The sequence below is a fragment of the Cygnus atratus genome, chromosome 8, assembly GCF_013377495.2.
Source record: "Cygnus atratus isolate AKBS03 ecotype Queensland, Australia chromosome 8, CAtr_DNAZoo_HiC_assembly, whole genome shotgun sequence".
Classification (NCBI taxonomy): domain Eukaryota; kingdom Metazoa; phylum Chordata; class Aves; order Anseriformes; family Anatidae; genus Cygnus; species Cygnus atratus.
In genome coordinates, this window is record NC_066369.1 from 6,992,115 (window position 1) to 7,016,645 (window position 24,531).

Below are 24,531 nucleotides of genomic sequence, written 5' to 3' on the forward strand. Positions count from 1 at the left end.
TTACCACAGTAACTATAATTCAGACTTTTTTTTTACCAAAGTTGTCTGTGTTTGTTTCTCTGTCTGATCATGTTGGTTTGAATGGTTCTTTTGTGAGATAGATTGGAATAGTGTAATAAAAACATACAATTCTTACCTTTCCTCATGTTTTGATACATTAACAATGAGTAAACGTTTTCCAGTTAGGTATATAATATGTCAAGTTAGAAAAGGTTGATGAATTTACAGGATCAAAGTGTATGTTAGACCAGACTTCGTGTGTAGTCCAAGAGGATCTTCCAAATTCAAAATGAACGAAATAATTTTCTAAATGTTTTTATATATTTTAATTTTTCATGTATTATTTTGACAGAGTAAAGTTATTTTATTAAATGCCTTTTCTTTTTCTCTTTTTAATGGAATCTATTTTCATGTTTAGAAACTACATTGTCATTGTTTAACTTAAAAATTGTTGGGATATTTCCCGTTTACTCTCAGTTGAAATAATACATTCTGAATTAGTTAAATAGTTAAATAAATACCAAATTGATAATTCTTTCATGTTAGTCATTCTAAGGGAGTATGGATATTTTTAAATAAAGATAAAAAGTGTTTAAATTTACTGCTTAAGTACAGATCCTGTTCCTGCAAATTATTTTGCTTGTTAATAATCAAATGTTTTGTGAGAAATCCACTTTTTTTTAATGACTTTAACTATAAATCTTTACCATTTGATAAAGATAAATGATACAATTCAATGGGGTTTAGAAATTCATAAATGGGGGTGCATTTTCTGGGCTTGAAAATAAGCAAAATACAATATTGAGCAAAACACCTTATCTGTATTAAAAAATCATTTAAATTCTTCCAATGTGCTTTGTAACCAAAAAGGATCTTGTGGTTCTATCAGGTAACATTATGTACAGACAAGTTTTAGACAGCAGAACAAATACTCTTTAAGTAATCCAAACCCACCAGCACTGAGCACTAGTGTGGACCGTAGTGCCATCAGGATTTGCAAGGTTATGAATACGTGCAAGGTCCTGTTTTTTGAACATACTGTGTTTTGACTTCAGAGGATTTTTTCCTTCACATAACTTACCTTGGCCTTAAGCTCTGCTATGAGAACTCCAATGTGAAAATTGGAACAACCATATAAAAAAGAAGATAGCAATTCCTTTTTCTGAAGGACAGAAAAATATTAGACAGCGAAAGGACTGCTCATTTTAGCTCTAGTAGAAGAGAACACAGAGAAATAAGTTTCCTACAATGTATTCTTGAACAGCAGTTTCTCAAAAATACATTTTTCTGAATATTTTTTTAAGAATTGATTTCTTCTGCACATTTCAGCAAGCAAAGAGATTGTTGCATTCATCCCATTAGGTGGCTTGCTTTCAAGGAAACTTTTACAGAAATTAAGTTTGAGCATTCATATAGTAATTATATTTGAATAAAATCAATTTTTGTAAAGGAAAAAGCTAATTTCATCAAATTTCAGTGTAATTTCTTGGCAAACTAAGTCACTGATATGCGTGTATGACAGTTTTGTCTGTAGATGGTAAAGCATCTGTTCTGCTGCTGCTCTGTTAAGAATATAATGCAATTAGAAAATTCAAGTTACGATTGTAGCATGCCTTTTTATGTGATTTGGTCTCTCCTGAATTGGGATATTATGCAAGCCTGTTTTCATGAGAATAGGACAATTATTTTCCAATTAACTTGCACGTTTTGCATAACATAGTAATTATTTTAGGAAATTATGCTGTGGATTAATAACATTTTTGGTAATAACATGCATAAGCAAGAGAAAAACTATATAGCAGCTCCCAGTAGTATCACAGTAAGCAATTTTATGTATGTTTTACAAACCTCAGTTGTTAGGGCTTCAGAGTTCAGCAGTAATAAAATTCATTGTTTGCTGAAAATTATCAAATTGACTTTCCATACCTGCAGTTTTTATTTCATGCATTTTCAAGATGTTTATCTAATTAGCTTTGTACATTCATTCTGTAAATATTTTAAAATTGGAATGATGTAGCTGTTGCTTTGTTCTACGGAATAGAGCTACACACTACCCTTTTTAATGACAGATTTATTAATGGAACAAATCATCAGCTATTACAAGTCAGTACAGGCCTGGTGAAGCTGCTAGAGCACTGTGCATAAAATACGTAGGTGATATAGCACTTCTTTTCACCATAGTTTCTCCAGTTCATGTTACTTGTAACACTGAGATATTCTGATGTGATGAACAAGAGGAGGATCTGTTTTGCTCAATATTCAGCGGAAGAATCCTCTCTTACATGTCAGCCACAGTTATTCAGATTTGTTTGCTTATACATACTCCCTAGGGTTAGACATTCTTGAAATTATAGAGTGTTTTCAGGCTAATTCCTCGCTGCATATAATGGAGGGACACCCCCTTGTTTTTAGACCGCAAAGGTATAAGGCCCTAGCCTAGCTGAAGTGGTCATGAGGTACTGAAATTTTTCAACACTGGGCTAAGAACGAGACATGAGAAGATGTAGGGGTCTCCATTTTCCCTTTGTGAACGTCTACACCCCATGCCTTGAAGCCTTAAGCCATGAGAGTTTGCAGTCTCAACAAACCTTTGATTTTTGGTAACGTAAACATAATGACAACCTGTTTTGATCTGTCAGTTGTTTTTCTTTTTTTTGTTTTGTTTTAATCAGTACTCTCCTGTGGGACATTGCTAATGTAAGCAAATGGATAATCCATAGTGAGTGTAATTTTTTTCTAAAAATGCCTGCAGTCATAGGCAGGTGAGAATTGCCACTTTCCTGCATGGAGTTGGGACTGCACTGGTAAGGCCCCAGGAACTGGCCCAGCAAAGCCTCTCCCTGTGCCTCAGGAAGTCAATCTCGAAGCAGTCAGTGCCTCATTAAGGCTCAGAGATGTAGTCAAATAGATGCAATGTGAGCTGATGTGTGTAACTGTTCATATAAGCGATCTTGCCTTTGATTTAGTTTTTAGGCCTTACTTTTATTTAGTTTTTCTCTCTGCTCCCTTAGTATTTCATTTCCCGCTGAGTTGCTTGAACCAGTCTGTCCATCGCTCAATTCTCTGGAGGGAATACTTTTAGTAATCTCACAGCACCAAATAATGTGATGATGATTCTTGGATGCTTTTTTCCTTCCAACACTGGATAGTGAATATATTCTTTATCAGTTTAGTGGAAGAAAGAGAAGATTGTAGAAAACCATGATAAATTAGCCTGACTAGTTCACTTTCCTGCTTGCATACTGCAGGAGGTCTCTTTCCAGAGTCTGTGTGGATAATTGTTTTATTTTGAGAATATGATGCCTTGTCTTATTCAAATTGGAAATGAGAAATTTATTACACAGTAAAAAAGATATTTTCTTTCAGCTAGTAATAATTTCAAGAGCACCTGTGTATACATTTAATACAAGCTTACACAGTGGATGTTAACTAGACACTGTACAAGCCAAGATTTTAAATATGTTTTGGTTTACAAATAGTTGTAGTTAAAAGATAATTTGATCGTTTTGTCTTTTTTCTTCAGTGCACCAATGCCTTATCTAATTGGCGTCCACTTAAGTTTAATAGAGGTAAGTTTAATATATACTTCTGAGTACTGATAAGCATGAAGTGTTTCTGCTATAATTGATAATTTTAATGGAAATGCTACAGAAAAAAATCCCTGTTTTTTTACAATCAAAATTGCAGAAGTTAAGTTTCAGATGCTTTAAGAAATAAAATTGTCTCTCTTTGAAATGATACTTTTGAAGTGTTTTATAGAGACATACAAGCTCTACCTCATGATTTATTTCTATGTCTATTTAATAGCTCAATGATAGGATTTTTTGTGCCTTTCTTAGTGGTACAACAACATATCAGATTTTTCCTATAATAGTAATAAAAACTTCTTCTGGGGCCATCATCATTCGGATTTCCTAGCTAACTTGTATTCCTGTTCCTCTGAAAATTTGAGTCTAACATTAATCCCATAACATTCATAACTATTCATTTAGAAAACAGTAATTTTTGTCAAAAAACAAGAGGTAGCCTTTCCAGATCTAAACATACAACAAAATAATAAATCCCACCTGAGTGCTAAGTAGTAGTAGGGTCATAAAATAAGTAAATAAATAAATTGCTTTGTCTCTTTCCATAACCATTTAATGACACGGTTAGGCCTACATGTGTAGTCTGATTATAATACAGAAGAGAGAATTCATTCAGGAGCTATGTTTCATACTTCTGCTAAAGCAACTTCTGAGGATGAATTCCCATTTGCTAAACCAGTGAAGTAGGTTCTCCCCCAGACTGAGCCCCTAGCACTTTTGTGTTTCCAAAAAAGAGCCTTCTATCATGTATACCTCTTAACTAGGCATAACCTTCTGTTCTCTCAAACCTAGTTCTTATGTTCTATATACATTGATTGTAATATCTTGACTAGGATCCTTTTCTATGTTCTGTCAGAAAATAACAAACCTGAAAAGAATTCAATGATTTTATTTTCAGATTATTCTTTCTGAAATTATTTTCTGGACCATAATACTGTGTTTTACTGTAGGACCATATAGAAAAGAGTTTTTTTTTTTTTTTTTTTTTTTTTTCCCCTGAAAGGAAAAAATGGTGTAGTTCTTACCTGCTAGTCCATTGGTGAAAGATTGTTTCATCCATTCTTCTTTTAATACTAGTAGACATCACATACGTGTAACTTGGATAAATCTGCAAATAATTACTTAGTTTGCTCTGCTTTTAATCTGATTATATGATTAATATCCTCTGATTTTCACAAATAGGAAAGAATAAAATGTTCTTATAAAATATATATATATACACAGTATACTTAACTGTTTTACGTAATTCTTGGTTTTCAATAATTAATTTCTTGAACCTGCATGTATTTCAGAGGTTATTAATATAACCTTAGTGTTTGATGAAAAGGAAGTGTTTTTAAAATCTATTTTGACTCTTCTGTCTAATTCAGATCCTACAAGTAAAGCTCAAAATCTTGCCTTTGCTATTATTATCCTTTGTAAAATCAAGATTTTTAATCTAGCCATTGTAATAAAAAGGAGGATTCAGGAGAATGCCATAGTAAAATGCTTTTCCACTATTTTTTCCTTCTACAGAGAGTAAAAAATAGATCGCTGGAGGATGTGGTTTTGCTAAATGTTGACACAAACACTCTAGAAAATCCTTTTAATGACCTGAACAACCTACCTGGTGAAGTGGTGAGTCTTACAGATATATATATTTTTTTTTTCCTTCTTAAATGGATGCTTGGATTACTGGTAGCTATTTTTGCCTGTTTTTGCTAACTGCTGTAAAAAGAATAAGGGGGTAAAAAGCAGCAACTATAGACCCCTACATTTGAGATTTTACATTTCTGACAGTTGAGGAGATGTTGAATGGAATATCATATTCCTTATTGTAAAAGTAGGATCATAATTATAAAGCTAGCTGCATTCATTAGGCATAGCTGCTTTAAACGCAAGAGTCTCTTCATCTCATCTTAATCATTATATTACAAAGTAGGCATTTCTGTCTGCCTAGTGGCATGTCTTGCAAAAGAACGAGAGAGTTTTTGAAGGCAAAAAGAAGAAGGGGGCCAATTATCGGCTTCTGCTTCCCTGCCACCTGCCAGCGCTTTCCTTTTAATTAATGATCTGATGGCACTGGTCAATATAATAAGAAATGCTTGTACAGTTGGGGTCAGAAAATTCAGGCTTTGATCTTCTTCAACTTTCTGAAACATTTATTTGTTTTCTCTAAATTATTTCAGTTTTATTTTAATCTCTTCTATCCTGCTGAGGGCTGCGTGAATGAAAACCTATACTGTTTGTCATTTGCTTTGGCAAAGCAAAGACTGCTTACTTAGAATTCTATTTGTAAATTAAACTGCAAACCCAGTTTGTCATAAAAGACATCTGATCCTTTTGAAATGACGAAAACTGTCTTTTGTCTGTAAAGGATGATAAATTAAGCGCCAGTTCTTTCTGGACTTTGATCTTGCAGAGGGTCCCCCCCTCCTTTTTTTTTTTTTTCCTATTGCCTATAGGGGAACATGTTCTGTATATCATTTTAAATAGTCGTAAAATTCACTTACCTTGGTTTTCCCAATAGAGCTCTAAAAGAATATCAGTGTGAAATCACTGTTTTGATTATTTAGCTATAGATGCTCAAGCTATCACAAATTGTCAGGACAAATAATTTTATATCAAAATGTGAAATCAGAGCTACATTTTCTGAAATTGTGAATCATTAAAACAATCTGTCTTAATCAAAGTGAGGCATTGGACTGAAATACTATGTCTTTTGTATTGATAATTTGTATGTATGTGGAACAACAGAAATCAAACTCTTGATGATTATATTAATATCAGTCCCCTTTGATTATAATAGTTTTAATACCTAGATATTTTTTTATAGATTGTCTGGTCAGTCTTCCTCTTGATTCATTATCAACTGTAGTTCAGAAATGTGAAAGAAATTGACTTTGATTATATAAAAAATATTCTGCTGTTGTGTGATTTTACACTGATCTATGAAAAAGTATATACACGTACAATAATTCTGAGTGTACTCTGTTGTATAGCTGAAGTAAATAATAACTGAAGTAAAAAAAAATAGTTATTTTCTGGTGTGTTGTTAATTTTAACTGACTTTGCATTCAGTGTAAAAGGTTGAGGTTATAATGTCACGGAGGTACGTAACTCTTGTCAAATAATAGCTAGATGTAGAATTGAGAATTAGGCATCATCTTCTGTAACATACTAGAGTTGTAGCTGGAGGTCCTTCGAACAGTAAAAAAAAAAAAAAAAAAAAAAGGATGTTTGTGCAATGAGGGGGACCTCATGTATTTTACAGCTGCATGTCAAAATGATCCCTAAATGAATAGGCTAGCATGAAAAAATAGGGGCGACAGTTCTTCATAATTTTAGGAGTATGTTTTTCCCCATGATGTGTAGATGTTACTATTATTAATGTTAAGGAAAGTTATCTAAGAGTGTGGATTATACAGTAGACTTAAAATATTTCGTTCCATATCTAATATTGAACAAAACAGAACAACTGTGCTTTATGCAAAATATACTTGCAGAACTTGTTTTAGGATTTTACAGTGAAGCTTTTAATTTAAATAGACCCATCTCTTTCTCTACTTATAAAAGAATTAAAAAAAAAAAAGGAAAACATAATATTATAGTTGGAAAACCTAGAAACAAATAAACTCATTAACTCATAAAATGACAGCACGCTTGTCCTTCTGCATTCAGCAGGGACAATGCAACTGCTAACATCTGGGTTAAAATGTATAAGATGTAAGGCTGTAGAATCAAAATGGTAAGTTAAAGCATTAGAGCAGATGTCAGATGCTTACATACGTGAAATATTTTAGCTTATATAAATAAGACTTGTAAGCATACGTACAAAGGTGGTAAAACTTCTGATGAAAAAATGTAATAAGCAGGAGTACCAATGAAGGGTGTTAAAATAGGATGAAGAACTGAAAATATAAAAGAAGCTCTCATCCCTTTGAAAAATTGATTCCAGATAGATTAACAGCCTAACAAAAGAAATGCAATATTTTTCAAAGACTTCTCTAAAACTGTTTCTTCTGTCTGAAGGAAACTGAGTAAATTCTTTCCTTGATCAGTATGCCTGATGACGTCCTCACTGCATAGGTATTTAACAGTTTACCCATGTATAAGTAATGTGTCTATGAAAATGTTCCCATTGTGAATTTTTTCAAGATAAATTCAAGATTGAAAAACATTACTATATAGCATTATCTAATAAACTGCGTAATAAATTAACTGAGATTTAAAGGCATTTTTAAATCATTCACTTAAGTATTTAAATTATAGTTACAGGCTAGATGACTTTCTATGCATGTGAACTCTATTATTCTGTCAGACTGACCAGTGGTCTTGACTGTGCAAAGGTCAGTGGTCACAGTTGTCCTGAATTACCAGTCCTTTTTTCATGCGGACCCTCTGCTGCGTTGCATGCTGTAATCTTCTTAATGGCTTCATTCCAATATTCACACATAATATTTTAGATTTATTGACTGTTAGAAATACTACCATGCCAGTAGCAGTTCCGCTACTCCTAAGGTATTTAAAATTGGAAAAATAAATCAGTGCAAGACTTTCAGGAATCCTTTGTTTTCTTAGAGGGGGGAAAAACCTTCTTTTCCCCTCTCTTCTGACAAGAACACTTGTTTTTAAATTTAATCATTTCACTGTGAATTTGTCTATTATTTTTTAATTAAAAAAATGAAAATAAGTAGCTGCTTCTGTGGGAGTAAATTTCCTAACGCAATAATACATAGATCACCACTTTAATAGAGTAAGGCAGTAGAAAAAGAACATTTGTGATGTATATAAATTAGTGTAGACTATAGATGTTTACGCAATTATAAACCTTGGGCCTGATTCTGCAATACCTGCTTGCAATTACCTCTGACAAAAAGATTAGTCCTTTTCTCAATTTGAACACTTTCAGAAAAATCTTGGAGAATTGAGGTTATCACAATTATCACATTTAGCAACCAAATCTTACTCAATTCACAATAGACTTTAAGCAGAAGTTTTATAAATATGATCTTCAGAAAACAATGGGCTTTATAGCATGTTAGCATCACTGTGTTTGTTAAATGTTAACTGTGAAATCTACAGAGCTGTTGAAAGATGCATAGCCTTTATAGCATGTTGTACGTATACACTGATACAGGACAGAATTCAAAGATTTTTTTTTTGAGTTTTTCTTTTGAGATTCCAAAAGTCACAGTATTTTAACAACACAAATTGGGCGATGAACATCACTGTTTTGAAGGTAGCATTTGAGAAATGGGCTGTAATTCATGTTGAAAATTAACCAGCTACTTTACAAAATAATTATTGAGATTTTTTTTGTAATTTTTTTTTTTACAATACCGTTAATCATTGTATTTTCAGAAATAACTAGCAGCATGTAACATTGCAACTAAAAAATTTTTTGGCAAAAATTAAATACCATAATTTAGTTAGTTTTTCCATTAGAAGATACCCAAAATATTACTAATATATTTTAGAAACTCAAAGCAGGCAGCAATGTTTGCAATGTTATGAAACAGCTGTTTATGCTGAATCTCAAACGAGTTGTTTGAGATTCTGTTGAACCTAGATATAATTTTAGAAACTAGACCATCAGATTGAAAAATGCAACTAGTTTTGAAAACATTTGCATTTAGGTAGATAATGAGTATTTTTGATTAGATGCTGGAGGGCTAGCTGAGATGCCTAAATCCTGTGTGTATAGATAATATCAAGTATGTAGAAGCTCTTTCATTAACAACGTCGATTTAAATCAACTCAGATTCTATTTTATTGTACGGTCTTGTTTTGTTTCTCTTCTCTGCCACTTATTACTTTTTGCTATTGAGAGTGTGCTTTTACTTTTACAGTGACCTGATCTGATGGGGAACACCGGAAAATAATGTAAAGCATAATAACTGTCACTGATATGGGAGAAATACTTGGGTATATCTTTTTCAGAGATCCAATAGTTTTTGGGAATCACAGTGCATGGTTCTGCATTCCTTAGGGCACAAATCTTTTGAATGTTTCTGTTCAGGCTTAAATTTATACGTGTGCTTAAGCTTTTGCAGGAAGAAAGGCTTTGATTAATAGTTATATCATTTTATGAATTTGGTTTTTTAACTTTTGTGGGTCCTTCCATTATTCTACTCACATGAATATTGAAGAGGTATTAGTCATGTCTTGTTTCTGATCGGGTAATTGTATTTTGGAAACTTGAAAAGGATGTAGGGTGACTATTTTAAAAAATTATGCTTCTTTTTTCAATGCCCAATACAATATGTTTTGACATTTTTCAGATACTTTGTATGTATGAAAGCAAACCCACATGCAAACCACAAGACTTCCTAAATCTCCGAAAGACTATTCTATTGATTTAGTCCTTCCCAAAGCTCTGATTGCTCTTCATTGGTAGTGTTTAACAGTCCTATGAAGTCACCTTCCTACGACAAGCAGTTGCTAGGAGAAGAAGACAAGAACACTTTGCTCCTAGTGTCAATTAATAATACCATTTCTGAAACAGATCATTAGTGCCTCACAGGAAAAAAGAAAAAAAAAAAAAGAGTTCTAATCCCTGTTGTTTGTTTGTTTCTAGTTCTGTATTTTTAAACTTTTCAAAAGGCTATTTCTGCTTAAGTCACAGAAAAAAAGGGAGAAAAAGAGTCAGGCATTCCTAATCATAAATAGGTAGATGGATTAAAACACATATAAGGAAAATACTGTGGTAAGGATGCCATTTGGGTGTTTTTTGGCTTCATGTCAGTACTGTGTATTTTCTTTGAAATTTTAAGAACGATTTATTCTGCCACCGTGGCATCACGTAAAGGGGGCTTACTCTCCCTTGACTTTAGGTTTGAAGTGATCATAATCCTGCTATGCACCAGGTCCTCATAAGTAGTTCAAAGCACCCATTCTCATATCTGTCCCTACTGTGTTGGCTGCAGTAACTGCTTATCACTCTGGTTAAAGTGTGGAGGATTTGCAGGCAGCCTACCCAGACGGGCAGCTTGGCTTTGCTGTCACTCGGTGGTTTGCTGAGCATGTCCACGTTTGCTGACTTCAGGTTGAAGGAACCCGGGTGGGCAGGCAGGCAGGCAGCAAGGGTGCTTCAGCAGGGGCTCCAGCTCTGGTGACTGGGAAATCAAGGCTGGAGAAACTTTTTGAACTCCAGAACAATCTTCCTGAGGCTAGAACTCACTCCAGGATAGCAGCCTGGGATTGCAGCTCCTGACTGGGTAGCATTCCTGCACATTTGTGCTGGAATCTCCTGCCTTCAAGCTGATAGTCCACTGGGATGTTCTTAATGTTGTTGAAATAATAATGTACCAGTACTGCAGTAAACTGGGAGATTTTTTTTTCTGTTTCTGTTGTTCTTTTTAATATATATTTGTCTAAAGCATCCTGATATTGATTTATGTTAGGGTATATAGGGCCCGAGAGAACTGAAAAAATCAGAAAATCCTTTTCCCTTGTTTTGTCCTGTAATTCCCCTGCTCTACATCTTCTTTTTCGCTGTTCCCTCTTGCCTTCTGTTATCTGTCATAATTGCCCCAAACTTTCAGTGCCCAGCATAACATCTTTTTTCTTTCAATTAAAATATATCCACTTCTGCTCTTTGGTCTTTACTAGTTACGTGCATTGTGCCCCTACCTCCCAGAATGACACAGGGAGAAGTATTCAATCAACTCTTTATCCATCCGTAAGGAAAGACACTAAATATTGATTATCCTAGAAACAACTGATTGCAGCCAAGTTGTGATCCTCCTTTCTGTTTTATTTTTGCTATTTCCATTAATACCAATCTATCAGAAGCTTCTCCACCGACATTGTGTCGCCAAACAGCAGTATGAAGCCTACTCCCTGTTTACATTTGTATATATAGGTAGAGCCTATGCTGGGGTTAGAAGAATTGTCTAAATGTCAATTTACAGGGAGATTTGATTTTATCACTGTTGAAACAGAAACTGAAACTCAGTTGTAACATGTTGCTGTAAAATTATTTCAGGTGAAGAAGACATTTGTTCCTCTTTTGTTTGGGTGTCCCTGTAGCTGAATGATAAGAAAGGTCATGTGTTTCCAATTCATTGTGGGACTGTATGAGGAAGCAATTATTTTTCACTTAATTTGAAAACAGTCCTAAAAAATACTGATACTCAGCCTCTGACCAACACAACATATAAGCCCATGATTACCTTAGATCTAGAACACTACCACTACGAGTATGAAGTCGCTCAATTTCAAGATAGGTATCCACATTCTTTTAGAAGTATTTCTCAAAACTCTTTATCATTTGATCAGGTCACACCATTCGACATATGTCTTCGGGGAAATATATGACCTGGTAGCTGAAAGGATTTTCAAATACATTTTGCAAGTTAAATTTCAGAGTTCTAGTTGTTATTACATTTTTGAACAGATAGCATTGAACAATTTTTCTGCTTTAAAGAAAAAACAAAACAAACGATCCCTTTGTTTAAAAAAGCTACTGAATTCTAACAATCACTTCACAGAAATTATTTAATGTAAATATACCAGTTATATTTTCTCATAGAGTATGCACGAGATTTTGTTTGTTTGTTTTTTATGAAACAAACTCCTACTGTAAGATTATGAGTATAAAAATTGTCTTTTTTTCATATCATTAAATACCAGATATAATGTAGAAGAGTGTAGATTTGCAAGAAAGTAGAGGGAAAAGGAAATTCTTTCATGTTTAAGCTGCTTTGTTCATCATGACAGAGACAACTTTCTAAGGCTGAGAATTCATTTTTTGACCTCATGTTTCTGTTTTTCTTTTAGTGAAACTGAGCTAATACTGATGGGCAGATTTCCCTTATGCAAAGTGTATTCCCCTATTTATTGCCCTTAAAATTAAATAAACCTGATTTTTAACAACCTTAAAATAATCATACAGTACAGAACAAAGAAAATAAAATAACATGCATTTGTTTTTTCAACCTTGAACTACTTAACTGCTTTTCATGCTCAGAATTATACTTTTTTTTTCTTTTTTCTTTTGAGGTATAAGGGAAAAACGTAAATGAGCCTTGGTGTATGCTATCCATGGGCTAAACGAATCAGGCTCTAAACTTTTATCTAGATCTATGGAGCCTGGATATAAATTGAAAAGATCACAGCTGTGGGGAAAAGACCTGTACTGTAAAGGCCTTTCTGCATAGATTATGAACATCATAACTCAATAATTTTTTTTTTCAAAACTATAGTTATAATTGGACCCAAAGGGGGTCTCTCTCTTTGATCAGATCACAGTAACTGTGACTTTACACTGGAAAATGTCACTACTGTGAAGGTTTATCACCTGTAGAGCTGGTCTTTTCTCTGATGCCATGTTCAGTTCTCATTAGCATTATTCAAAGTTTAGTTGTTAATTAGGTTGACACTTCAATTACAATCATCATCTACAAGAACAGTCATGACTGCTTGCATAAAGAAACAAAAAGATATTCATTCTTGCATACATTTCTAAAAGAGTGAAAGCTGTTTTGCTCGTAGTTTGTGCTTATAATGTTCTGTTTAAAGAGTAACTCTAAATGGTACTTTGTATAGTATTTAATGACAAAAATATTGCTTTCATGGTTATATTACAATACAAAGGGAGATAGAAACTTGTACTCAACATAATTGGAGCTGGCTTATTTCTCCAGATATCCCTCATGATGGTAATTAGCTGAATAAAACAATAACTGGGTGTAATTCCACATATCTTTAAATAAAATACTCTGATAATTCCAGAATTATAAGATCTTTCTCCAGAATCTCCGAGTAATAGCCATCTATGCCAAGAAAAAGGAAAATAGAGACCTCCTTCCAAAACAATGTCAAGCACTAAAATAAGAATAGCTTTTTTAATTTTTTGTTTTAACTATAGGTGCTTAATCAGAATGTTGTTCTCCTTTTTTTTTTTTTCCCCCTTTCATACGTTTTATCTTCAAGGACAATTCTAACAATAATGTACCAATGAATTTACACAAATTTTTCTCAACTGTTTGACAGCGGTATCAGCTACTCCCATGGTGCTTGAGAAATCGTGTAAGGTAGTAATTTGATATTTAAAAAAAAAATCCCTAAAACTGAATCATAAGTTAGCATTAGGAATACTTAAAAATAAGCTTTCTTAATATAAATAAAAAATATCCAACTGTCTTTATTCAAAATGAGAAAGTAAATTTTATGATCAGAGAAAGACCTGCAGAAAAGTGGCTCACATGCAGTTTACTGTAAAATAATTAAGCTTATTTATGTCAAGAGGCCTTGGGAAAAAAAGAGAGCATAAACCAATTTGCATTAGCACTCTACCATCATCCCCTGCCTTCATTTCAATTAACAGACCAGCAGGTGCTCTTTGCAGTTAAAAAGATAAGCTATCAAGGAGGTGGATGAATTTTTGGCTGACCTGTAGACACCATGGTTTGCCTGCTGATTGGGTTCGTACCTCGCTGTACCAATTTCTGAGGTGTTAATTTAACTGTTCCACTCTGTCATGCAGGTCTCGGCCTTGAAAAATAAACTGAAAAAGCAGTCTACAGCTACGGGTGACGGAGTAGCCAAGGCCTTTCTTCGGGCACAGGCAGCACTGTTTGGATCCTACAGAGATGCACTAAGATACAAACCAGTAAGACAACTACTATTTGCCTTAATTTACAAGAACGCAGGCTCATTCTTTTGCAGGAAAAATATAATGTTTGTCCCAATCTGAAAATGTTTTAAATCTTACTCTGAGCAAAAGAAATGCTGGCAATTTAGAAGACACTACCACCTCCTGATGGTGAGTTGTACTGAAAAATGAATAGTGGTCCAAAGTCAGCTATTTTTTATTTGTATCACTTCTAGAATTTATTTAGTATAAAATTGGATTGTATTAATGAAAATACTTACAGTTTACCTTGTTTAATGTGCTGAAGAACTGAAGAGGTTGTGCCTTACAGAGACTCAATTTTCTCTGTACTTCATACAGAGACTTTGTTGTGTTTGAGGCCAGAAGATTTTTTTTATTATTATTATTTCCTAGCAGAAGCCCGATATGACGAGTCAAACACGCATCTCTACTTTTATACACTTACCTTGATTCCACTGAGAAGATAGGAGAAATTAAAACCCAATCCATCCCATCAGAACTTGTATGCCTGAGGTTTTGCTGGTGCTCAGTAGATTAATGTGTTAGGGCTCTCATCCTTTCTGGTTTTTGAGGGTGGCACATACTGAGCTTTCTGGATGATAAAATAATTCATCAGAAACAACTTGGAGGTTAATTTCAAATTACTTTTGTATGATATTTGCAAACTACTGATTTTTCTGCAGTTTCATTTGATAGAAATGCACTGAAATGCTGTTGGCTGAATCCCTTGGGCAGGGAACTGTGCAGTGTTCCTTGATGGAAATGGATAAAATGGTTATTAATTCCAGATGAGATATATTTCTGGAGGAAACATATTGAAATACAGCATGGCAAGGTCGTCTTTCTACGCAAGTGGTTCTCCTAGAGGTGGTCTTTTTTTGACATGAGCATTTTACACCCTAGCCACTAACAAGCATTAGAAAACTATTGAGATAAAAAGGTAACCCATGTAGAAATGAAGTAGTATTTAAGGGTTTAGTCCAAGTATGTGTGTTTGACACTTGTTAAAGTTTTCTTTTGATATGGAAAATCAGTTTGCATAGTATATTGAAACAACTGTACCTGTTTTCAAAATCATGAGTACAACACAGTATGAGTTTCATTAAAATCAATCATTTCTACAAAACAGTTGTAGTTTATTCTATACTGGCGTTACCTGACACTGCTTTGGAAGGGGTTATATAATTGGTCCCTTAGTCTAAAGGTGAAGACACTGGTCAGTGTCAACTCATGGCAGTTTGCATTACAAGCAGTTGCATCAAAAGGTATCTTAGTCTGCGTTCAATGTATGCAAACAGAATGATGTCAGTCTGGCTGATGGCCTTAACCTCTGTTCTGATCAGAAATGGGCTGGAGCCAGTGCTTTGTATTACGGTAAATCTGTTGAACTGAAGGCAAGTTCTTTAGTTTTCTGGTTAGCATCTCTTGAATTCAGCTCTGCTTTCCATTTTATTTTGGTTTCTGCTGCCACATTTGTAAGATGTACATTTGTATTGTGTTGGAAGTAGTGCACCATATATCATTTCAGCTGGTAAACATTTGTCAAAGTGGCCTTTACACTCTTTCTTTCTGCATTATTCTCTTTTGCATTTTTTTGTCCACTAATTACGTGTAAGAGAAGGTATTTATGAAACTGTTGTGGCCTAATGGTGTTTTTTTTTGTTTTGTTTTGGTGGTGGTGTTTTGTGTTTTTTTTTTTTTTTTTTTTTTTAATATGTTATTTCAGAATACTGTCTGCTGGCAAATACCAGCATATCTTGGATTGGCATCAACTTGTCCAAAGACAGTGTGTATATTTACAAAAAAAAAAAAAAAAGGGGGGGGGGGGGGGGGGGCAAAAAAAAAAAGCGCCTAAGTTATTTTGAGCTGTGTTCACGTTGTGTTAACTAATAGTATTTTACAGAATTTTTGAATTTTTGTTGTGATAGGAAAAACTCCAGATTAGTAGACACTAAGAGGAATTGTCTCTTGGTTGTTCGGCTCATTTTCCATGAGCCTTTTGAACTAAGTTCAATGCCTTGTGAAGGGGGAGGTTCAAAAAATCCGATCACGTTTGACTGTATTGGGACTTTGTCAGGAATCTTAGGACATGTGAATTGGTGTTGCAAGGAAAATACTGTCTTTTGTCTTAGAGTCCATGATGCTAGATCTAATACGGAAAATCTAAACCAAAGTTATGGACTTTATTTACATTCTTTCTGGAGCATTCACATAGAAACTATGTACAGGGTATACCTGAATGAGAATATTTTCTATTATTTAGAAAAGTATTATGAAATACTTTTGCTATAAATAGACTTGTCATATTTTCAAAATCAAGACCTGAGAGGTTTTGGGGTACCATTTTTAGGATCACAAACATCCTAATGAAAAATAAAATTGTGTTTGGATAGTTATCGCTTGCTTGTAAGTTGAAAAATATGTTTATGTGAACTATTTTCTTTGCAACAGAGTGTTCTGTATGATTTTAACTTGAAACATGAAACAACTGTCATTAATATTCACTTTGAGTAAAGAACAGCTTTGATAGTGTCTGTACTCATCCAACACTTCTCTTCGCTCCAAACGCTGTTCATCACACTGAACACTCATTCTGTGCAACTGTTTGTTTTCAGCATAGGACAGATTCTCCTTGGTATAGCAATATGTCTTGAACAAACGTCTAGCAATTATTGAAAATAATGTGATTGGTGAAAGGGAAAATGGGAAGCTTCAGGGGTCTTGAAAGGAGTTCATGGGACTCCGAAAGACCATATGGAAAATTTGACTAATACAGGCAGGAATTACGACACACAATACATATAGGTGATAATTTTTTGTGTGTGTAATAAATGGTAATAAAAATCTTAATGCAGTAAAAGTTTCCAAGAAAAGCAGAAATAGTTGTTTTATACAATTTAATCATGATACTGAATTAAAAAAGAGAAATCAAATTTGATATAACTGCCAAAAATATTTTTATAAGAAGTTGCATTTTACATTAGAAACTGTTGCATAATAATAGTGGATCTGTAGAGTAAATCAGTACAGTTGGTGCTAAGGACCTGGCATCCACACAGTGTGCATTCCTAGCTTTATTGTGGTTCTTATTTTAGTGTTGACTGCTGAGTACCCACACTAGCTGAAGCTCATTTTCTGGTTTACTTTAATACAGAAGGAATCTAGTTCATGCATGATAGATGAGGATGACTGGAAAAATTGTTTTTATAGCCTGTTTTACTATCTCATCACCATTACAAGATTTTGATAGGGAAAAGAAAAAGAAAATTAAACAGATTTTCATCTTTGTTGACATCACTGCCATTTGATGAATGGCCGAAAAATAATCTGTGTATTCAGAAGAAAATTTCCTCAGTGGAATATCAATATGTTGTTGTATTAGCCTAGCTAGCAGCTGCAGTAGGAGCCATTGTGTGATTTGCAATGTCAGTGATCACGAAGAGTTCTGATCTCGAGTCTGTCCCTGGTGAGACATTGCAATGATCAGAGTATTGTGACATAAGTGCTCCTTATACTGTATAGATGCATATAAAAATCGAAATTATATTTAGCTTGGGTAGTCACAGCTTAGCCTTGAACTTTTTGTTGCTCCTGTTTTCTTTAAGTAGTCCAGCATTTGGGAATTTATCATTATGATTTAGTATTATCATATTGCATGTTTCATAATTGCAGGCAGAGGTGGGAGTTAAATAGAAAGTTTATAATTGTGCAGCTTGTGTCATTTTGTCAATCCGATGTATGGGCAATATTGTGTTTATTTTGTTTCTAGCTCTTTTTTTACTTTACACATTCTTCATAGGTGGTTTTCAGGCACCTTTGTTTGTATCAGATGAATGCCATGACAGTCAAACATTTTAGCAACACTGTGATGGCTAATGAAAGTTAGTCTTACAAATGAACTCGTGGAAACCTTGCAGGTGACAGAAAAGACTAGATTTTTTTTCTATTAAATATATGCCGTATGGTCAGATAATAAAGCACCGTGTGGTGTACAAATTCTTAAACAGGCAATATTCCACTGACAGTCTATGTCTAGAGATGGAAGGGTAGGTGAGAGACTGGGGAAGGAGAAGAAAAATAATAATGAGTGTAAAAGTATTCACCATAATAGAGATTAATTTTAACATTGGGAAAATGAACAAAGCAGGGAATGTGGTAGCAAACACCAGGAGGAAATGTAGGTCTGATTAAAAATTAAAATAAAATCCATCATGACAAGACAAATACGTTTCGAATGTATTTCAAATAAACAAATCTTATTTCTTTAAGACATGTCTATTGAAAGACTGTAGAATATAAGAAACAATAAGTTATTTTCTACTTCTGAAGAACTGGCTTTTCTTCAAGAATTAGCTAGCAAAAAATAGTCATTGGAAAAAAAATCACCTCCTCTTTTGGGGAAAAATTCATGAAAGCTCTTGATGTTACTGATGTTGAACCAAAAGAAATAAACTGGGATAACTTTGGTTTAAGTTATGATAATTGTAACATCAATCATCAGAAATTAAGAAATGAAGAGCAAAGGCTAATGGCATGGTTTGGAATTCTCGGCAGCAGGAGTTTATAGTCTGATCAGCACACCAGGGGGATGGGTAAGCTTCCACCTTGGAGATAGCACAACCTGTCAGACCTCACTTTAATTAAATGCTAACTGGAGTGGTTTGGGCCAGTACGGACACTTTTTAAACTAATGACATCAGTGCTCCAACAGATCCAGGTATTGTATTCAATTTGCAAGAAAGCAAAATAATGCAATTAAATGTTATATTATAGAAAAAAAAAAGATATCTTAAGATTAAGAATCTACCTGAATGCCTGGAAATGCGGAAGCAATGATTGCTTGTACTTTTCAGAATGAAACCTTTTGAGGACAAGTGTCTTGAAATGGACATGATTTGTTTGTCTATTCTGCCAGAGTTAGGCATAAAAAGTACAGTAGGGTGCAGAAACAGAAGGAAGAGTATTAAAATGCCAGAACATAGTTTGAGTTTAAATACAGAGCCATCCTGTGTAATATCTGTTATGCCTCTTTATTGTCACTTCCATAAGAACTTTATTTTATGTGTTAAAAGCCAAATTTGCATTAAGGACTGTATTGGTCTGTTATTGAATATAGAAGTTAATAGCAGTGTTAGTAGGGTTTAATTGTGACTGCAAAAACTATCAGCTCATCTGAATTGTTGATTAGGTAGATAGCAAGAAATGTGCAAATTTTGGAGTAATTTGTTTGCAATTTTAAATGGGACATTTCTAAGTAGAATGAGTATTTAAGTCATACTCTTATTCCCTGGACGTTTATCTTTGTATTTCAGGCCAACAGCTGAAATTTCATCTTTTTATTTCCTTGCTTTTAAACAGAGGAATTTCCATGTAAAAATAAGAATGTTGATATAAATAAGTCATGGTGATTAAAGCTTTTATTTTTTTGATAAATGACGCAATACAAAGGAAGTTATACCTACCTTATGCTCTTTTTTGTAATAAGCAAGAACTACCATATGAAACTGTACTAATTATAGCAATAGTACAAATAGTTAATGCAAGTCATTTCATGCTAGAAAGATATGAATGTTTTCTGAAATAATTAGAATGTTCACTCTCCTTTTTAAAGTTAAGCATACCTTCTAATCAAGATTACTTTTTGTTTTAAAAATACTGCACTGTTTTAGCTCTGTTTTCCTGTTTGAGGTCCGCATAAATAGCTTGTTTAAACTGTGAGTGTAGCTTAGAGTGAAAAACGCCTGCTGCGTGTGGCAAGCTATGAAAGGGGAGGAAAATTCTATAGCAACTGTTGTTGAAAGGACAGATATCTTGTTTGGGCATGGATTGTTTGGTCTGAGTATTAGCTGTCTACTTTTCAGTATAGAGTCCCTACTGGGTTTTGATCGAACTTGTTTTGAAAGTACATTGTAGATCAATACGGAAAGGGCCATTTGATGGTGTAGTAGTTAAATATCAGTGGAGGATTCCTCCAAAACTCAGCGTTTCTAAAGGTACCCAGCTGTATTTGCAGAAACAAGAATGTTACAAGCTTTATGTCCAAAACCTATTTTTGTTTATTTGAATAAATATTTTCATTTTAAAATAATACTCCAAAATCCCTAATGTTTACAGTAATAATCTTGAAGATTTGTTAAAGTTTTATTTGGAAAGCAATTTTGTTGCTCAGAGTATGGAGCAAATTAAAGCAAGAGAAGTTAACTGTGTTATTTAATGGAATTTCAGTAGTTACAGCAGATACTCAGAAAACAGTCTGGAATTTCTACAGGTTTCTTACTTTCTTTACTTTTTTCTTACTTTCATGTGCTGAATAGGTGGAAGCTTTAAGCTCACTCAAATTTTTAAAGCAAACTTTCTATCAGTAGGTTAAAATAGCATGGATGGCTTTGGGACGTGAACCCTTTATAGATCTAAATACATTCTCAGTTATGGAATAGCTTTGGTTATTCGGTTTCTGAACTTTACTGATAAGGCAACAGATGCACCAACGCATGTGTACTTAGTAAATATCTGAAGCACCCAGTAATAAAGAAAAATATTTGGGAAAATAATACAGCCATGCACCACAAATGTGTGTTGAACTACCATTTCCTGGCATTCTGCTACATGGCTCAGGCAGGAGAGGTGCCATCAAGTAGAACTGTCTGATTGTGCTCTCTTCCTAGGCTGTTGTGAAACGGAGAGCAAGAGTCTCTGTTTGCTCTTTTACTGGGAGATAAGCTCTTCTTTCTGTCTTTCATCTTTCCCAAGACATTTGGGAAACTGGCAGTGGAGACTTCGCTTGGTTTTTATTATTCTAAGGCGTGTATCTTGATAATGATATTATTTTCACTCTTTGGTCCTAAATTTAAGGTTCCATAGTGTGTTGGGAGCCATCATCTAGTCAGTTTTGCACTCCCACGTAGCCTCTGTATTTTCAGAAATTGTTTGTCATGTAAAGAAATATATAAATATGGATTTTTTTTCTCATTTGCTGTCTTGAAATTTTTTGGAAGAACGACTGAACTGAGAAGAGAGTCTGCCCTCAGGAACACCACGTCTTGTACCACCATATTTCACTGGAGACTGTTTCATTTGTTTTGATGCACTTTGAATTTGCTAAGTAGCTTGAGGTCATCTTCGTAAGACAAGAGTCTTTAGGAGCTCAAGATCAGCTAATGCAAAGTGGGTCAGCAAGGCAGTGCTATTTAAAGTACCACAAACATTTCAAGCTCTTTGGCAGATGCAGCATGTCCTGCATGTGTACAGTGTTCACCAGTTATCTCTGGATAAGCAGTAAGTGGAAAAACTTGTATGCTTGTCCTGGAGACTTGATCCATATACTGTATTGAGATGGTTTTGCATATCACAGCATTCCAGCAACCCTGAGAAAGGGGAAGGAGTGTGTTACGTAAATGTATAGCTTTTAACTCTTCCTTGGAGAATTCTTTTCTAAAACCAGGGATTCCATAAAGAAGTCAGACCATAAAACTTAAAAACAAGTTAAGCAGGAACTTAAGTGCTTTGCTGAGTAGGATTAGACTTCTATTTGCTTTTTAGGTACTTTGAATTTAGTATTGTGGTAAGATAGCTGAAATCAAATTTTTGATACATGGAGATGCCCATGAAAAATTAGAAAGAGTAAAGCTTTTGATAATATCAGAATAGGATTTTAAAATGACATGACAGTGGTTTTGCTTTGACATTTCATTGGATCTTACTTGAACCAATTAAAAAACACAATGCAAGGTGTAAAAAGCAGTGGAAAGTGATTTAGAGCTATCCCACCAAACTCACATAGGTCACATGCAGAAAATATGTAGTGATATTCTAGAAGCATAGAAGGGCACAGTAAGCCAGAAAGACAGGAAAATGCATGATGTAGCATGTGCGGTTAAAGTTAACCAGGGTATAGAGTGGAAAGCAATGGTGGTCAATGGGCACAAATAAATTTGTCTTCAAAGTGGACAACAGTTGGAGTCTGACAAGATTCCTGTTTTATTATCATGAAGATCAATATAGGAGGTGTCTTTGATCTTTCTTTTGAGTGGCTGAGGTGTCTTACTCTGTTGTGGGTGTTTAGTTTTTTGGTAGTAAAATATCCTAGAGGTAGATTTAGATGTGGAATTTAGTTGGATTCCAGTTTTTCTGTCTTAAAGACCTTTGGTTAATTGTTTCTAACCTGATGACTCTGTTTTGTATACTTGGATGGGAGGCCTTTTGGCTTTATAATGGAATCAGTTCATGTCTGTCATGAACTGCACAAACTTTTTAATGTATGTATTATTTATTCAGTTAAATCTAACAGCTTCAAATATTTATCACAAAGTAATGACAAGAATAACAATTTGAGAGAATGCCCATCAGTAATTTCCAGTGGTCTGTGCACACTGAATACAGCAAATTATAAAAGAAACTAATGGATAACATAGAATCCAATCTGATGATTTATAAATCTTTATTTTTTTTAAATGAGGCTTGTTTTCAGTAGTAAGATTTTCAACAAAGACTTTATTTTCAATTGTTTCATCTTGTTCATTTTTTTGTTCATTGTTCATCTTGTTTCATATTTTCATCATCCAAATGTTTTGATGTGGGTTTTTGATAAACTATAAGCTGTGTGCTTTTGCCATGTTGGGCAAATATATTATTGTAATAAATGTTAATCTGATCTGTTCAGACTTTTTCCATAACAATGTTCCAAAAAGTTTGTAGTTTTTGGTGTTGTGGAAAAAAAATATGTCAAAATTTATGTTTGTTTCAATAATTTCTTGTTAAATCGGTAGCGTATTTGTCAATCTTCTCGGATTCTGGTAGAATTCAAAAATAATTTGACAGATTCCTATTTTTGATTGAATTAGATTTTTTGTTTAGTATTGATTATTTTGTGTGCCACTGAATCAGAGTAATGCATGTTGAATTATTTGAAGTAGAGGACCTGCTATCCCTTAAACTTTGAACCACTTCCTTGAAATGTTTAATGAAGAGTGCGATAGAGGTAACATGAACCATCTGTAAACCACTTACTTTTTCCTTGCAAAGTGTTTTTTGTAGGCTGATGTTAAAGCTTCATAAACCAGAGGTTCAACTGCAACATGTATTTTGAGAACTATTTAAAATGTATGAAAATTTTGTTATTTTCTGTGTTTATGTTTGATGCATGTTTTTCAAGATTGCTCGAAAGGGAATTTTTTGTATGTATTGGCTATTGAGAAATTTATAATGGGGAATGTTAAATAAATTAACACTTTCATATACTGTAGTTACTAACTAACTTTTTCCATTTAAATTGTTTTAGGGAGAACCTATAACTTTCTGTGAGAATAGTTTTGTGAAGCATCGTTCCAGTACTACTAAACAGTTCCTGGAAACTGCTGTTAATCTTCAACTGTTTAAACAGGTATGAGAGGGTGAATGACCTATATTTAATTAGTTTCTTTTGAAACATATCCATATTTAAATATGTTTTCCTTTCTGTCAGCTTATGAAACTCTGAGATAAAATACAAGTATTTGTGTACAGTCAGTCATCTGTCTGTTATTCTATTTTTAAAACTTCAGTTATAATGAAAAAGAATTGGGAAAAAAAAAAAAGAAAACTAAAAATAACACCAGGCTGCAGAGCCAATGCAACATCTCTGCAGTACCAGTCAGCAACTCATCTAAACAAGAAAAATCATGGATCTCCCAGCTTGATGGGGGAACTTCATTTTCATCTCTCTTGGATCATGATCAAAAAACCTAAACAACACAGTGCTTGCTTAAATTGGACTTCAGCAGCATTTTATTTAAAAAACTGGATTCATACTGTAATAGTAGTTTTCATTGCTAGGACTTCTGAAGTATGCACACAGAGAATGTTACAAACCTGAGCCACAGGGGCAGCCTGAAGGATATTCTAGCTAATCTGTTAATACAGATTTAGAACTAACAGAGAGCAAGTTGTTGAATGCCTTGCACAGCTCAGTAATGGTTTTATCACAGTCTTTGAAATCATTTTTTCTTTCATTTTATTCTGTAAATCTTTTTCCTCCTTTGCATTACATGATCTCATTGCATCAAAAAGGTATCAAGAAACCTATTATTAGGTTTGTGAAAAATCGAGGGAAATCTGAAAGACTCAAAGTAGTTATTTACTTGCAAGTATCTGGAATGATTGAGGTATGGGAGTTCGTGTTTAACTAATCTGGTGGACTTCTTTGAAGAAGATATACTGCCATAATAGATAAGGGAAATTCACAGTATATAGAATCTTCTAATTTTCAAAAAACATTTGGTGTTAATCAGAGGCTAATGTCTAAAGTAAAGATTTATGTAAGGATGATAATTTGTAGAAGTCCTGTGAAAATGCTTTTTCTACTTGTAT

The 24,531-nt window shown here is 33.9% G+C and overlaps 1 protein-coding gene across 2 annotated transcripts in view; it reads left to right on the forward strand.

Annotated features, from left to right (window-relative positions):
• The window catches only part of DENND1B (DENN domain containing 1B), a 159,299-nt gene that overhangs the window by 97,914 nt on the left and 36,854 nt on the right, over window positions 1–24,531 (forward strand). For both annotated transcript variants that reach the window (XM_035537601.2, XM_035537603.2), the window contains 4 exons: window positions 3,524–3,569; window positions 5,103–5,204; window positions 14,059–14,184; window positions 23,465–23,566. In XM_035537601.2, the coding sequence (XP_035393494.1) occupies window positions 3,524–3,569; window positions 5,103–5,204; window positions 14,059–14,184; window positions 23,465–23,566 (376 nt within the window). The remainder of the gene's footprint in view (window positions 1–3,523; window positions 3,570–5,102; window positions 5,205–14,058; window positions 14,185–23,464; window positions 23,567–24,531) is intronic.